This window comes from Ambystoma mexicanum, chromosome 10, assembly GCF_040938575.1.
Source record: "Ambystoma mexicanum isolate Mex_15411 chromosome 10, UKY_AmexF1_1, whole genome shotgun sequence".
Taxonomy (NCBI): Eukaryota; Metazoa; Chordata; class Amphibia; order Caudata; family Ambystomatidae; genus Ambystoma; species Ambystoma mexicanum.
The window spans coordinates 785406712-785422007 of record NC_090932.1 but is presented as its reverse complement, the minus strand read 5'-3'; the positions used below and the strand labels follow the sequence as shown (position 1 = coordinate 785422007).

At 49.6% G+C, this 15296-nt stretch overlaps 1 protein-coding gene across 1 annotated transcript in view; it reads right to left on the bottom strand.

The window, feature by feature from the left end:
- LOC138491748 (lysosomal amino acid transporter 1 homolog) overlaps positions 1-15296 on the bottom strand; it is a 156375-nt gene that overhangs the window by 72631 nt on the left and 68448 nt on the right. Inside the window, exon 3 of the mRNA XM_069618445.1 lies at positions 1227-1314. Within this exon, the coding sequence (XP_069474546.1) occupies positions 1227-1314 (88 nt within the window). The remainder of the gene's footprint in view (positions 1-1226; positions 1315-15296) is intronic.

Here is a 15296-nt window from a genome sequence, read left to right as displayed (position 1 = left end):
ATGCAGCATTTTACAGAGCATCACTTAAATATCGTGCATGTCTCGAGCTTTTTGTGTTCGCTCTTTAAGGACAGAAGCTTTTTAAGGTTCTCATTCCACATGAGACTGTCTATGCTGCTGATCGTTAAAACGTATCTCTCATTGCTATAACATCTACTTTTACACAAGATCAATGGTGTGCAGATCAATCCCCTTAACCTTTAGCAGAATCGAAGAAAGCATCAGTGACGTCAGCAGTTTTATGAGATTTAATGACTCTCTGGATTACATCCCTACTGTACAAAATCTACAGGGCCTCCCGAGACTGTGCTACTGCAACAGCATACATCTCCTACTGTACAATAAAATATCACCACAAAAGAAACAAGTTTCTACGCAAGTTAGAATTTAGATTATAGAAAAGTGAGAAGACTTATTTTAGGTAAAAAAAAATAAACCAAAACATACCTGAATACAATAAAGGACTCGCCAGACTCTCAAATGGTCAACATATCTCTTTCAAAGCTCTCCATTTGCTACCGAGACTAGGCCTACCTTTCTCAGGTCGGGGCACAACGCGCCAAGGACAAGGATCAGTATTTTGAAACAACTACGTCGGTTAATTCGACACAGTGCAAAAGCACAGCAAAAAAAAAAAAAAAAAACACCACCACAACTAAGGATACAAGAAAAGCTGAAAGTACCACACTCATGCTTTGCAAATACACTACCAGTAAATCATTTTGATCAGCACACATGATTTTCTGTATCAAAGCTAAATGTAATTTCAAATAAATTAGTGGCAGGTCAATCTAAAGTTGAATCGATCCCTGGAATGGTTATAAACAAAAAGATTCAATGAAAGCTTCAAGGACTTCTACAAAAGACTAGAAATGCTACCTATTATTCTAATATTTATGGCATCAGGAAGTTCTAGTAGGTCTCCTTCGGTCCCCTTTCATCATTCTGTGATTATCTATTATGTCTGTGTACTGACTTGGGGCACAAACCTAAAACTGAATCCATCATTGTGAGGACATTACACAAGAGAATAAACAAACATTGTCAATGCAATCAGATTGACTGCAGTTTTAGTTGATGTGCTGCGAGAAGTTGTTTATGTATGTTAAATGCTGTATATTTGATTTTCACGAAAATATGCATTAAAAGGAATAAGTAAACAGGGAAACGTGAAATTACATCTAATCAATGGGCAGTAATTCAACTTGGACCAAGAAAATACTTACGTTTGATCTTCTGATGCTTTAGCCTGTAATAGGCAAACTGTGAAATCACGATAATGTCCATGTCGATGTAAAATATAGCTGTAACAGTCTGAAACAAAAAAATATATACTCATTAGTAGTGAAAAGCAAGACCTAGACAACCAGACAATAAAAACACTCCTCTAGGGGAAAAAGGCTTGGTGCACTGCTTTGAAAAAGACTAAAAACAAATGGCAGAACATGAAGATGTTGGTGAGAGTAAGCACCAAGGCGATTGCCTGTACAAGATCGCAAATTAAGTAAGCAGTTAAAACTATTTTTATTTTTAAATACTAGCTTCTATTAGGACAGACCTGAAGCTTGGAGGTATCATCTGCACACAGTTTGCACTGACGATGCAGGTCAGAAGATGTATGGTGCTGTTCAGTTGAGTGAAAAAAAGACACCAGAAACTGAAGTTGAATGGGTGCATCCAAAAAAAGATGTTCATGGATATGCCAGAGTATATCAGAAAGACAGAGAAGCCGGAAAAAGTACATGCCTAGCTAAATGCAGAAAAACGACCAGAAACAACACGAATGAGCAAGTCCAATAGAATTCATGTTATTAGATGCCCTTTTGAACGGCACGATTGTCACTGTGGCAGATGCCCAGCGGCATTGCAAGGATATCGGTTACTCAAAAGGGTGCTGAAAGAGGAAGATAAGATATTAGAATAATTCCTTGAAAAGTCTTATTAAAATGTAATTATTGACACAGATATAATTTTCAGAAGCTGGTGATCCATGGACTGGACAAAGGAGAGCCTTGTAGAATAGGATAGAAACCATGGTTCCTCCACAAGAATGGAGGGTGCACTTATCCAAGATATATCATCAAGAACGGGTAAGTACTGAGGAAGACTTTTCTGGCACACTTTTTTTTAAATATTCCAATCATATAAACTTTATTGAAAAACAATTGCATCATTTAAAGGAATTCATCCTCCCAGTGTTGTTGATGCGGCCAGAGTACAGTCAATCTGATGTGTTTTGCCACTGTCGCGATAAGGTCACCTGTTCATTGGCTCCGATTAGGAATGGAAACATTTTGTGGGTAGGGAAATTCATCTGTTCCATGGTGCAACCTGTGGAGGTGGTAAATGGAGGAACGCCCGGGATCTCTCAGCACTTTCATTTTGGAGTCATGGGGAAAGGCAATGCCAAGTATAAGGAAGGGTCCCTGTGGGAAAAGAGTAGGCATCTGTCTCAGAGATGGCCACATTATGGCAAATGTTATGATCCCAAGAACTTTATCTTCTCAATTTAGAGCCAGAATTTTCCACTTACAATATTGAAGGGTGATTGTACGCGGGCCATGATGCCCATTCGGGGCTGCATGCAAAGAATGGGAGACAAGTGTAAACATAAGCCGAGTTTGCAAGCTTCCGGCATGGACTTCAGAAGAGGGCTCCACAAATATCCTTCAGCGATCATACAGACTCAAACGCTTGTGGTCTGTGCATCGACAGCTTCAAATAACTATCTTGCTTACAGAAACGTGAAGAGGCACGCAAGTCAGCGCCACATGGTGTCCTTACTCTGCCCTCCCAATTCCAACATGGCAGACAGTATTTATCACATTGGGCCATGGGAACTGGGGCTGGGGCTGATCCTTGTTAATCCAATATACACCACACAAGCAGGAATCATGATTGCTGGCCATAATCATGGGTAGTATGTGAAACTATTGTACAAGGCCCCCATCACGGGGTACAAGCCAATAGGGAAGAAGATCCACAAGTCAGAACCCTCGCTTTTGTAATTATGTAATCAGTTCAGGTATAAAAGGCGACAGAATCTTCATAAATGGGTGGGAGATAGGACAGTCTTCCTAGGATGGAATGCTGCAGGGGAGTGAATCTGGGATAAGGTGAAAAAGAAAGCATGCTGTGGTAAATTAAAAAAGGCCAGTGAGAGCAAAAAGTGGAGTAACCTGAGCCAGTGGAGCCTAATCTCGATAGAAGACTGGGTTAGACAGAAGGATACCTTCTGGCACAAATATTATTATATCTTTAAGCCTAGCCAGTGAGGAATGTCTTCAGATAGAGATACAGTTATCAGAGCTAGAGGCGGCAACAGTGCATTTTAAAGGGTAGCAAATGTCCTTTCCCAGGCTGCATACAATCGAATAATTCAAGATGATCGCAATGGTGTAGATAGATATCTAATGTAATGTAATGTTTTAATTGAAAGAGAAGCTTTCACAAGTTTCCAGCTTTTTGGGGTTTGGCCTTTATTGTTCCAATTTTTAAACTAGCGTTGGCAAAGCCAATAGTTTTGAGCGATGTAGTTTGTTGCATGATATTCTTAGCATGGGAAGGGGAGAGGAAGGACAACGAAGGGGAGGATGAGGAAGGACAATGAAAGGGGGGGGGGAAGAGGAAGGACAATGAAAGGGGGGAAGAGGAAGGACAATGAAAGGGGGGAAGAGGAAGGACAATGAAAGGAGGGAAGAGGAAGGACAATGAAAGGGGGGAAAAGGAAGGACAGCGCGGGGGGAAAAGGAAGGACAGCGCGGGGGGAAAAGGAAGGACAGGGCGAGGGGGAAAAGGAAGGACAGCGGGGGGAAGGAAGGACAGCGGGGGGAAGGAAGGACAGCGGGGGGAAGGAAGGACAGCGGGGGGGAGGAAGGAAGGACAGCGTGGGGGGGAAAGGAAGGACAGCGTGGGGGGGAAAGGAAGGACAGCGTGGGGGGGAAAGGAAGGACAGCGTGGGGGGAAAGGAAGGACAGCGTGGGGGGAAAGGAAGGACAGCGTGGGGGGAAAGGAAGGACAGCGTGGGGGGAAAGGAAGGACAGCGTGGGGGGAAAGGAAGGACAGCGTGGGGGGAAAGGAAGGACAGCGTGGGGGGAAAGGAAGGACAGCGTGGGGGGAAAGGAAGGACAGCGTGGGGGGAAAGGAAGGACAGCGTGGGGGGAAAGGAAGGACAGCGTGGGGGGAAAGGAAGGACAGCGTGGGGGAAAGGAAGGACAGCGTGGGGGGAAAGGAAGGACAGCGTGGGGGGAAAGGAAGGACAGCGTGGGGGGAAAGGAAGGACAGCGTGGGGGGAAAGGAAGGACAGCGTGGGGGGAAAGGAAGGACAGCGTGGGGGGAAAGGAAGGACAGCGTGGGGGGAAAGGAAGGACAGCGTGGGGGGAAGGGAAGGACAGCGTGGGGGGAAGGGAAGGACAGCGCGGGGGGAAAGGGAAGGACAGCGCGGGGGGAAAAGGAAGGACAGCGCGGGGGGAAAAGGAAGGACAGCGCGGGGGGAAAAGGAAGGACAGCGCGGGGGGAAAAGGAAGGACAGCGCGGGGGGAAAAGGAAGGACAGCGCGGGGGGAAAAGGAAGGACAGCGCGGGGGGGAAAAGGAAGGACAGCGCGGGGGGAAAAGGAAGGACAGCGCGGGGGGAAAAGGAAGGACAGCGCGGGGGGAAAAGGAAGGACAGCGCGGGGGGAAAGGGAAGGACAGCGCGGGGGAAAGGGAAGGACAGCGCGGGGGAAAGGGAAGGACAGCGCGGGGGAAAGGGAAGGACAGCGCGGGGGAAAGGGAAGGACAGCGCGGGGGAAAGGGAAGGACAGCGCGGGGGGAATGGAAGGACAGCGCGGGGGGGGAATGGAAGGACAGCGCGGGGGGAATGGAAGGACAGCGCGGGGGGAATGGAAGGACAGCGCGGGGGAAATGGAAGGACAGCGCGGGGGAAATGGAAGGACAGCGCGGGGGGGAATGGAAGGACAGCGCGGGGGGGAATGGAAGGACAGCGCGGGGGGGAATGGAAGGACAGCGCGGGGGGGGAATGGAAGGACAGCGCGGGGGGGGAATGGAAGGACAGCGCGGGGGGGGAATGGAAGGACAGCGCGGGGGGGGAATGGAAGGACAGCGCGGGGGGGAATGGAAGGACAGCGCGGGGGGGAATGGAAGGACAGCGCGGGGGGAATGGAAGGACAGCGCGGGGGGGAATGGAAGGACAGCGCGGGGGGGAATGGAAGGACAGCGCGGGGGGAATGGAAGGACAGCGCGGGGGGAATGGAAGGACAGCGCGGGGGGAATGGAAGGACAGCGCGGGGGGAATGGAAGGACAGCGCGGGGGGAATGGAAGGACAGCGCGGGGGGAATGGAAGGACAGCGCGGGGGGAATGGAAGGACAGCGCGGGGGGAATGGAAGGACAGCGCGGGGGGAATGGAAGGACAGCGCGGGGGGAATGGAAGGACAGCGCGGGGGGAATGGAAGGACAGCGCGGGGGGAATGGAAGGACAGCGCGGGGGGAATGGAAGGACAGCGCGGGGGGAATGGAAGGACAGCGCGGGGGGAATGGAAGGACAGCGCGGGGGGAATGGAAGGACAGCGCGGGGGGAATGGAAGGACAGCGCGGGGGGGGATGGAAGGACAGCGCGGGGGGGGATGGAAGGACAGCGCGGGGGGGGAATGGAAGGACAGCGCGGGGGGAAATGGAAGGACAGCGCGGGGGGAAATGGAAGGACAGCGCGGGGGGAAATGGAAGGACAGCGCGGGGGGAAATGGAAGGACAGCGCGGGGGGAAATGGAAGGACAGCGCGGGGGGAAATGGAAGGACAGCGCGGGGGGGAAATGGAAGGACAGCGCGGGGGGGAAATGGAAGGACAGCGCGGGGGGGAAATGGAAGGACAGCGCGGGGGGGAAATGGAAGGACAGCGCGGGGGGGAAATGGAAGGACAGCGCGGGGGGGAAATGGAAGGACAGCGCGGGGGGGAAATGGAAGGACAGCGCGGGGGGAAATGGAAGGACAGCGCGGGGGGGAAATGGAAGGACAGCGCGGGGGGGAAATGGAAGGACAGCGCGGGGGGAAATGGAAGGACAGCGCGGGGGGAAATGGAAGGACAGCGCGGGGGGAAATGGAAGGACAGCGCGGGGGGGAAATGGAAGGACAGCCGGGGGGAGAACAACCACACACGAGAACAACCACACACGGGGGGGTGAACAACAACCACACAAGGGGGTGGGGAACAACAACCACACAAGGGGGTGGGGGGGGAACAACAACCACACAAGGGGGGGGGGGAACAACAACCACACAAGGGGGGGGGGGGAACAACAACCACACAAGGGGGGGGGGGAGAAAAACAACCACACAAGGGGGGGGGGGAGAAAAACAACCACACAAGGGGGGGAGAACAACAACCACACAAGGGGGGGGGGAGAACAACAACCACACAAGGGGGGGAGAGAACAAACACACAAGGGGGGGAGAGAACAAACACACAAGGGGGGGAGAGAGAACAACCACACAAGGGGGGGAGAGAGAACAACCACACAAGGGGGGGGAGAGAGAACAACCACACAAGGGGGGGGAGAGAGAACAACCACACAAGGGGGGGGAGAGAGAACAACCACACAAGGGGGGGGAGAGAACAACCACACAAGGGGGGGGGGGAGAGAACAACCACACAAGGGGGGGGAGAGAACAACCACACAAGGGGGGGGGAGAGAACAACCACACAAGGGGGGGAGAGAACAACCACACAAGGGGGGGAGAGAACAACCACACAAGGGGGGGAGAGAACAACCACACAAGGGGGGGAGAGAACAACCACACAAGAGGGGGGGAGAGAACAACCACTCAAGGGGGGTGGGAGAGAACAACCACACAAGGGGGGGGAAGGAATGCTTGGCATAACAAAAGGGAAAAATCAAAAAACATAAAGGGGACACCTTAGTTATATAAATATCAAAAATAAAGGGGTGGTCCCCTAAATTAACCAATTGAAACACCAATACAAAGGAGCCACACCGTTATATAAGAGGAGGCTGTCGTGGACTTTATCAAAATGAATCTGATAGAAGGCACACATATGAATGAAAAAAAGTATTGTTTATTTAGTAAACTGATGGGTCCTACACGTTTTTGAAAAGTTTAAATTCCATAAAATCTGCTTCACAATAAACAAATAAAGCAAAAAGCAGAAAGACAAGATCACAAAGGGATTCCACAGTAATTCAGCCACTCACCCCTCCTCTTCAAAACCTACATGGACCCACGTATAGAAAGTGTAAGCAGTCACAGACTTCCTTGGCACAACCACGCAGATGACAGTCACATTATTTACAAGTTGATCCGGATTCAACAGTACACTGAATGGACTTATCCATAGAATTGATAACCATTAACCGATCTAAGCTCAATCTAATGAAAATCAAAATCATGATCTGCCATTCTCAGATAACGCATCCCACATCTAATCCTCGACCAGAGACAATCGGAGATTGCTCCCAGTCCAGCACAATGGTCCAAATCTTTACATTGCTCTTGGAAAACTCCCTTGCCTTTGAGCTGCAAGTCAAAGCAATAGTCCGAAGCGGTTTCTGCCACATTGATCTGATGCATCATGCCATGCTCATTGTTCACTCACAAGACACGGGCTGTTGCACTACTCTGCTCAAGACTGAGCTAGGCCAATAGCCTCTATACAGGCTTCCCAAACTATAACTCGCCATTTTCAGAGATTGTAAAGATAGTAACATCACCCAGACGGTTTGGATCCTGCACTGACTCCCCGTCAAACATCAAATAAATTTCCAAATCATCTGTGTCATACACCAACCCTTCCACATAGTGCCCCAGAAATCACTGCAAGGAAGTGCACCCCTTGGTGACAGACAAGAGGTCTCCTATGCAGTCCTGAGCGCTAACATTTAGAACTCCAAGCCCAGGAAACGCCACACACTGAAAGACCACCCGACCTAACAGAAATGCTTAGAAACACTGTTGTTCACTCACTAGGCTGCAGGAAAAGAAATGCCACAGACGCGAAGCTATCGCTCAAGGTCAGGACAAACGCGCATAGATTAGACTTGCCCAAAGGACAACTCCATTAGGAACAATGATGAGAGGAAACCTTGTCTCCAGGATAACACCCCTCATTCAGGCATACCAACAACAAGACTCCGTGGCATAATAAAGTTTCCAGTCTTTCAAGACGTCAAAGAACAGGACCCCCCCCCCCCATCCCCATGCACTTCCCCCTCTTCACTAACCCGCTAGTCATTCTTTTTGTCACCTTAAACTGCATAAACCAGCAGGCCACACAATCTGCAGCAGATATTCTGCATGTGCCTGCCTACCTGCCCATTAAGGACCATGTAAACATTGCACCTTTCTTCCATAGAATACTTGCCTTGCCCAGACCCACTTGTGATTGTAGGTCAAACTTTGTAAGCACAAAATCATGCTAGATAGCAAAAACAGGTCCTCAACTCTGACATCACATAGCCTACCTACCCCATCAAAACTGACTTGCAGCCTAGTTTTCCTTTGAGGTGTGGAATCGGTTGAAAGGATCCAGACTGGCAATGCTTTCTTAGTGCATGGTCTTCCAACGGGATTTTAATGATGCACTGCTTCATGAGGTGCGAGTAACAGGAACCAGGCAGTACCCCAGGGTCCTGTGGCTAACGCCAAGTCATGCAGAGAATCTGATTAGCGTTCCACTGTGCACACACCACCGAGACCACCTATGGCCGCCACCAACACCACTACAACAGATATATATGTACTCTACGAAGTAGATAAGAGTCCATATGGATCCCTTCCCCCCAGCCACATCAGAACACTACTAAAGGTGGACGCACATATGAAAGCCCAGCAGAAAGCTTTACATTTCACAGCAGTTATCCCACCATATTTCACAGTCTGTGCAGGGAATCAAAAGAAGATGCTGGCAAAAGTAAAAACTCCCAGAAATCATTTGCAGTGATTTCACGCATCCACACCATAGCATACTCTTAGGAAAATGATGGCATTCGAATCTTGTCGGCCCACAGGCTACAACCATCAGGTTTGCAAGTTGCCTCTCCTTTTCATCTCACTAAACCCAAGCCTCCCTTCTCATACAGGACTTTGGGCCAAGATGCCATTCAAACGGCATAGGTCACCCTATACAATATCCAGTTACATTACTTTACAATTAAGGCAGCATGAAAGGACGCTATTACACTGGGGAGGACCTTCTATCACTCGTAGAGTGCCAACATTCTCTGATGCATAAAGGCCACTGATTAATGCAGTGGCCCTATTTTTTTTTTTCACAATATTAATAAAAAGGGAATTCATTTTGCAATCTAACCGTTTTATTATTTTCATCTTCCATTCTGCACTCAGGCCACAGGCAACACTGCTATGGGACATGCTTTAAAATGGAATCAGCCTCTAGGCTTGATAGCTACACCTGCACAAGCATGCATAACGCTGTAACATGTATTTTATAGTTTGTCGAATGAAAAGTTGCTCCAGACTTGAATGGAATGTACTGGCTTTAAACCACGGCATCAAATTACAAATCCTGAGTGTTGTGGGGAAATCCCTGGCCCCCACTGTGTTGTTCCGTGAGCCCGGGGCCCCCTCCGTTCCAAGCACTCACACGGAGACATGCGTCAGGCTCAGGCTCCCTGGTCGCAATGCCGCGTCCGGGAATGCCCCTTTTATTTATAGGCCACGCGGCGGAGTGCAACGTCACTCCGCTGCGTGCTATTCCTTTAAAGGGGCAGCACCACACTCCTCCTTCATGAGGACAACAAATAATAACACAGCACACAACAGGACTACAATTAACATCTACAACACACTAACACCCTTAACCCAAACAACTAAATCCCCAATGAGCCCTTTATTCACAGCCACCCCTCTTCTCCCCTTGGCAAGTCCCTCCATGGCGGGCTCCATTATGAGTCCAAGACAAAGTCACTGAAACGAGAAGGTTTCCCTTGCCCTGTCCTCAGGGGGTACCTCCTGCTCGCCTCGGGGGTGGGAGTTGTGCCGTCAGCTGGCGTCCTCACAGGGGATCGAGGGATGGGCTCCGCACCCCCGCCCTCGTCAGGTATGTCCGCAATGTCCTGGTCCACGGGCACCTCGGTTCTGGGCTCACCCAGCTTCTTGAAGAAACTAACATTCCTGGTGACCCAGGCTCAGCCGTCTGACGCAGTCACCATGGACTCCTTGACTGCCATCACGTCGGTTCATAGGTTAGCGGCAGTTTCCCGCGGGGGTGCCTATTTCTTATTAGCACTTCAACCCCGGGCACGAGATGTTGGCGGAGACCCCTCCTATCATTCTCCTGCTCAGTCCGTAGTTGCTGCTCCAGCTCCACTTGTGGAGTGTCGATGACCACCGGCTCCTTCTCACCCACTTCCGGCAGCAGACCTCTCGGGCACCGCTTGAAAAGAGCTTCGGCCAGGGCCACTCCCATTGAGGTGTGCGGTGTTGTTCGATACACCCGCAGGAATTGGTAGAGGGCCCTCTCCAAACATTGTCTTGGCCTTGCGCAATCCGAAAGACGTTAATGTGTGCATCATCCTTTCAGCCTCTCCATTGGCCCTCGGCCACAGGGGTGTAACCTTCCTATGATGTACACCATAGCCTTCCATCAGGGCCGCAAACCGTCCTTGAAATGGAGCCCCATTGTCAGATCAGAGTACTGTGGGGAGACCATATACCTTTTCCACCACCACCACCACATGCTCGAAAGCCACCGACTGGATAAACTCCACCTCCGGATATCTGGAGTACTCATCCACCACCACCAGGAAGTGCGTCCCCTGCGACGTGGACCCAAAGTCAGCATGCATCACCTCCCAGGGCCGCGTGGCATGGCTTCGATGGCAGGCTCCCTCTGGGCGGGCAATGCTGCCCGACACCACACACGAGGCGACATAGTCATCCACCCATTTCTCGAGTTCGGGGAACCACACCCTCAGGTGTAGCCGGGATTTGGTCTTTGCAGCCCCTTGATGGCCTTGGTGTGCCTAGCCTATCACCTCCTGTAATTTGGCCTGAGGGACAGCTCCTCCCGCACTCTCCACAGCTGCTCGAGCACAATCTTTGCTTCCTGTGTGCGCCCAGCCAGCGACTCCAGGGCACTCTTCCATTGCCCTTGCTGCAGTGCCGTTCTGAGGATGCAGAAGCACTCGTTGGCAGCCACCACTTCCAGTTTTTCGAGAGGTAGGGCATTCCGGGTGGCCGCTTCAACCACCAGTCAGTGCGCAGGCGAGCCTGCACCTTGGCCACAATGGAGTCTATGTGACCGGCAAAGGGAGGAACTCAGCACTCGAATATTCAGATAAGTGTCATCTGAGCGCGTTAGTGATACTTCTCAAACACTTCTCGTGGAATCTGCTTGATCTTGCTCCATTCTAAACCCGGACTCTAGTACTACTAGGCTTTTAAGGTCCTTATACTGATCCTTGTTGCCTACACTTGCAATTCCTTTCCCAGAAAACCAAAATCCAGTGCTACTATAGCAGTTCAAGAACTACCTGTACAACTTTCTGTTAACAGGTAATTCTGTGATGCTGTCTCGAACTAAGTTTTCTTTAAGCCAAAGAAGCCTCCAATTAATGTTCCTTCTACCTTATGAGCTGACTTTGCTGCATGCATCTGCTCCAGAGATCTCCCTTTAGGTTGATGATTTCTGTATCCGAATCCATCTGTAGGTTCATATGTTGGGTCCCCAGGCCGGGTGAAAATAGACGATTTTGTTTTTATCGGGTGAGAGCCTATTGGATTTTATTGATAATTAAGGTCTTTCCAGTTGAGAAATGATTCAATGACAGGTGACACCGGGTACACGCGTGCAAGGTGAGGGGTCTGCATCAGATCTACGGGACTAGTTTGCCCTCCTGATGTTTAAAAAGTAACCCTTAATGTGTTCGGCCAAATCTTGAGATCTAGGATTACTAGTTAGGATGTTACAGGCAGAGGCTTAAACAGTGTAGGGCCTGAGCGGGCAAGGCCCACCCAAACTCTGCAAATGCCTACTAGCAACGCTGTGTGGGCATTTGCAGATGTTACTGTCACTGTGGTGGGCCCAACTACATTAGCTTCAGGCCCCACTTGTTAGATAATGCTGGCTACGCCTCTGGTTACAGGGGGAAAAAGAGACAATGCTGTAAAAACAGTTTAATACATGGTGGTCATATTAAGCCACCATGTCCTGTGTAATTTGTCTTAAAAACTCTGGCAATTTTAGTGCATGCCCTCTCCAATTTCAGTTTTATGCCAATTTGGTTGCAATATTCAACATGGAATCCCTTTGAAGTGACATGTTTGATTGCATGCATGACCTTATCCCCTTTCATACCCCACTCCTCAAGTGCCCTGCTCTCTACCACCATAAACGAGTTACAAAAAATTGTGAAATCTTGACGGGAATTAGGAGCATCTCCTTACGTTAACATCATACATGGTACACAGTGGTCGAAGTGTACGAAAAGAAGTAGGCAAACTATGTCGCTTGCTGGCCTGCACCCGCTCCCCACAAACCCCACTGCCACGTCCGCTCCCACGCGCAATAAAAACCTCTGAACAAACGCACCTGCTATTCACTGGAACGTTCAGTACAGTGCAAGTTTCAACTTCTTCCTACACTTTTATTTTAAAACGAAATCTTAACGGAACGGTTTCTTTTTAAAATAAAAGTATAGCAGCGCTCCCGACCACCCCCGCCCTCTTCGACCACCGGTGTAAGATTGTAAGATTACTTCATAATTGGCCCCAGTCATAGGTCATTGAATGGAAGGCGGATGGAAGACCATAGCTTTATTTACTAAGTGATTACAATACATCATGTACTTTTTCCTGGCTTTGCACTGGTCAGGATGTTAGTAAAAGAGAAACTTTGAAAATGCTCCATTTTGTTAGAATTCAATTTATATACCAAATCGCCTTCACATGCGAGACCCCAGCACTTTTTCCTGGACTCTTTTTCTAAGTTTCTGAGTTAGTGGAAAGCTTTTTCCCCACTCACCCTTTCTTTTACTCTTTTATGGGTGTCATTTTTCTGACGCTCCATAGTACATTTTTGAATCTATACTTTATAACTTTTTGGACATCCAGATTTTATTATTGCTGCACCAGCACATACATCTTTCTGTGCAGTGTTGCTGGGGTGCCGCTTGGGCTTTTTTTTTACTTTCTCTCGACTTATCTTGCAGAACATATGCTCTCAAGGGTAGAGAGGGATTTCTATCCCCCTCCACATTTTTTATTGTGAAATCAGAACACCCCACCTTATGTTGAGTGCTGGGGATATAGATGGTATCCCCTTTCTAACCGCTACTGTAAAACGGGTGTTACAGTAACAAGCTTCCTATTATGGCTGGTGGCAGTGGACATACTTTACTGACTTTTGTGTGATTTATACTCCCAGGCTGTCATTACCACTGCAGTAATCAATGCACAGAAGGGTCACCATTCTGCTAGACTGGTGGCTTCTTTCTTTTTTCACCATTCTTAGTGTGCTTGCCTTTTCTTGGGACGACTTCTGCTGTCCTAGGTGGGAGTGGTCCTGGTTGAAGTTTTGTCTTTTGGCGGGAACCCTTTGTGTTTCCCGCCAAGGCTCCAGACTGTCTGTGAAGACAGGAATTGAGGGAGGACTCAAACTCCACTCACCTTTGTCTTCTGGTGTACCTGAGAGAATCCAGCCGCCATGGGGGGTTGGCTGTCCGGATTGGACAGCCACCCGCCTCTTTCTGTAAACTGCAGGGAGAGTTTGCAGAGGACGAGTGTGGGTTCCTGTATAAATGGCTTGGATCTGGAAGCTGAAGATAAGTAGACCACTGGAGCTGAATCCAATGAAGAAGAGAAGAAGATTGCTATAGCTCCTTCCAGCAACCGGAGATGCCTGCTGTGTAACCGCTGCCTGTGCTGACCCCTTATTTGATGCGACATAGGAGTCCCAATGATGATAATGAACCATAGACTAGTGAGACCAATCAATCTTAGGACGACCTACATTTTGAACCATGCCACGATGAGCTGCGACCTTCCTGGGCTGCAAACCATCAATACCCTGGGACCTGGAGTCTGAGTGCTGTGCAATTTCTTCGAAAAACGAATCTCGTTGAAATGTTGGTGGTCTCCTGCTGGACCTCCAGAGAAACAATTCCACTCCTTGAAGTCCCCTCACCAGAGTGCTGGACTAAAATAGCAAGGCGATTCCGATCAGTGACAACTTTCCTTCATCTGGCCCATTGAAGAGGGTGCCAAAATCACAAGAGCCAGGAGAAGCACTGAAGAATCCGTTGTTGGAAGCCTTTTCTGTCAAATGCTGCAGCATGATCCCCCATCCAGTGTCCTGACTTTCGTCACCACAACCAAGTATCCAGAGACTGAGTCCTATGCTGCTGCATCATGAACGCATCCGTCTACAAGCTCTTCTTCACTGCTGAGGTACTCTATGGCTTAGTGTAACACTTACCTAAAGTCTTGTGTTGCTCCTGTGTAGTTAGGGTGGATATTCAGGTATTAGGGGATTTGCCCATACCACTTGCCCATGCCTAATGCTGGAACACCTATATGGAGCCTTCTACTACCTCTAAAGTTGGATACTTGTCGGACGAGAAATCCTTTGGAACTTTTGACTTTCCTACAGTTCTGCATTATCCTGACCTGCCCACAGCTGGCTATTGGACCAAGAGGGCTCCCTTCTGCCTCTGAGAACAGTCATGTCCTAGAATAGGGAAGGTGGCAGAGAGGAAATGGCGTGCTTCATGTTCATCCTCTGACAAACTGGCCTGCCGCCTGCTCCAAAGGCAATACCGTCTCTCTGTTCTCACCAAGAAGAGAGCCCTTATCCAAGCCCGCATCTCTGCGGCATCTAACAACTCGGCTGAACTCTTTAAAATCTGCAAGGAGCTTGCCAACCCTGCTGCAGTCTCTACCTCTCCTGTCCCCTCCCAGGCCCTCTGCACTGCACTGGCCTCTCACTTCATCTCTAAAACTCAGGACATCCTGTCCTCACTCTCCTCCTATCGCCTCCCTCCCTCCCTCTCTTCCCAGCTCTTCCTCTGGCCCTTCTGCAGCCACCCCTCCTCCCTCCTTCTCTGCCTTTCCCCTTTTTTCTGCTGACGAGGTTTCCAGACAAGTCCGATCTATGAAAGTCTCGTCTAAACAGGTTCACCCCTGTTCCTCCAAAACCATCAAGGACCACATCGACTCCCTGGCTCCTGCCCTGGCTGACTTTTGCAACCACTCCTTCGGCTCTGGAGTCTTCCCATCCCCCCTCAAGCACTCCCTTGTGCACCCTCTTCTTAAGAAACCCTCCT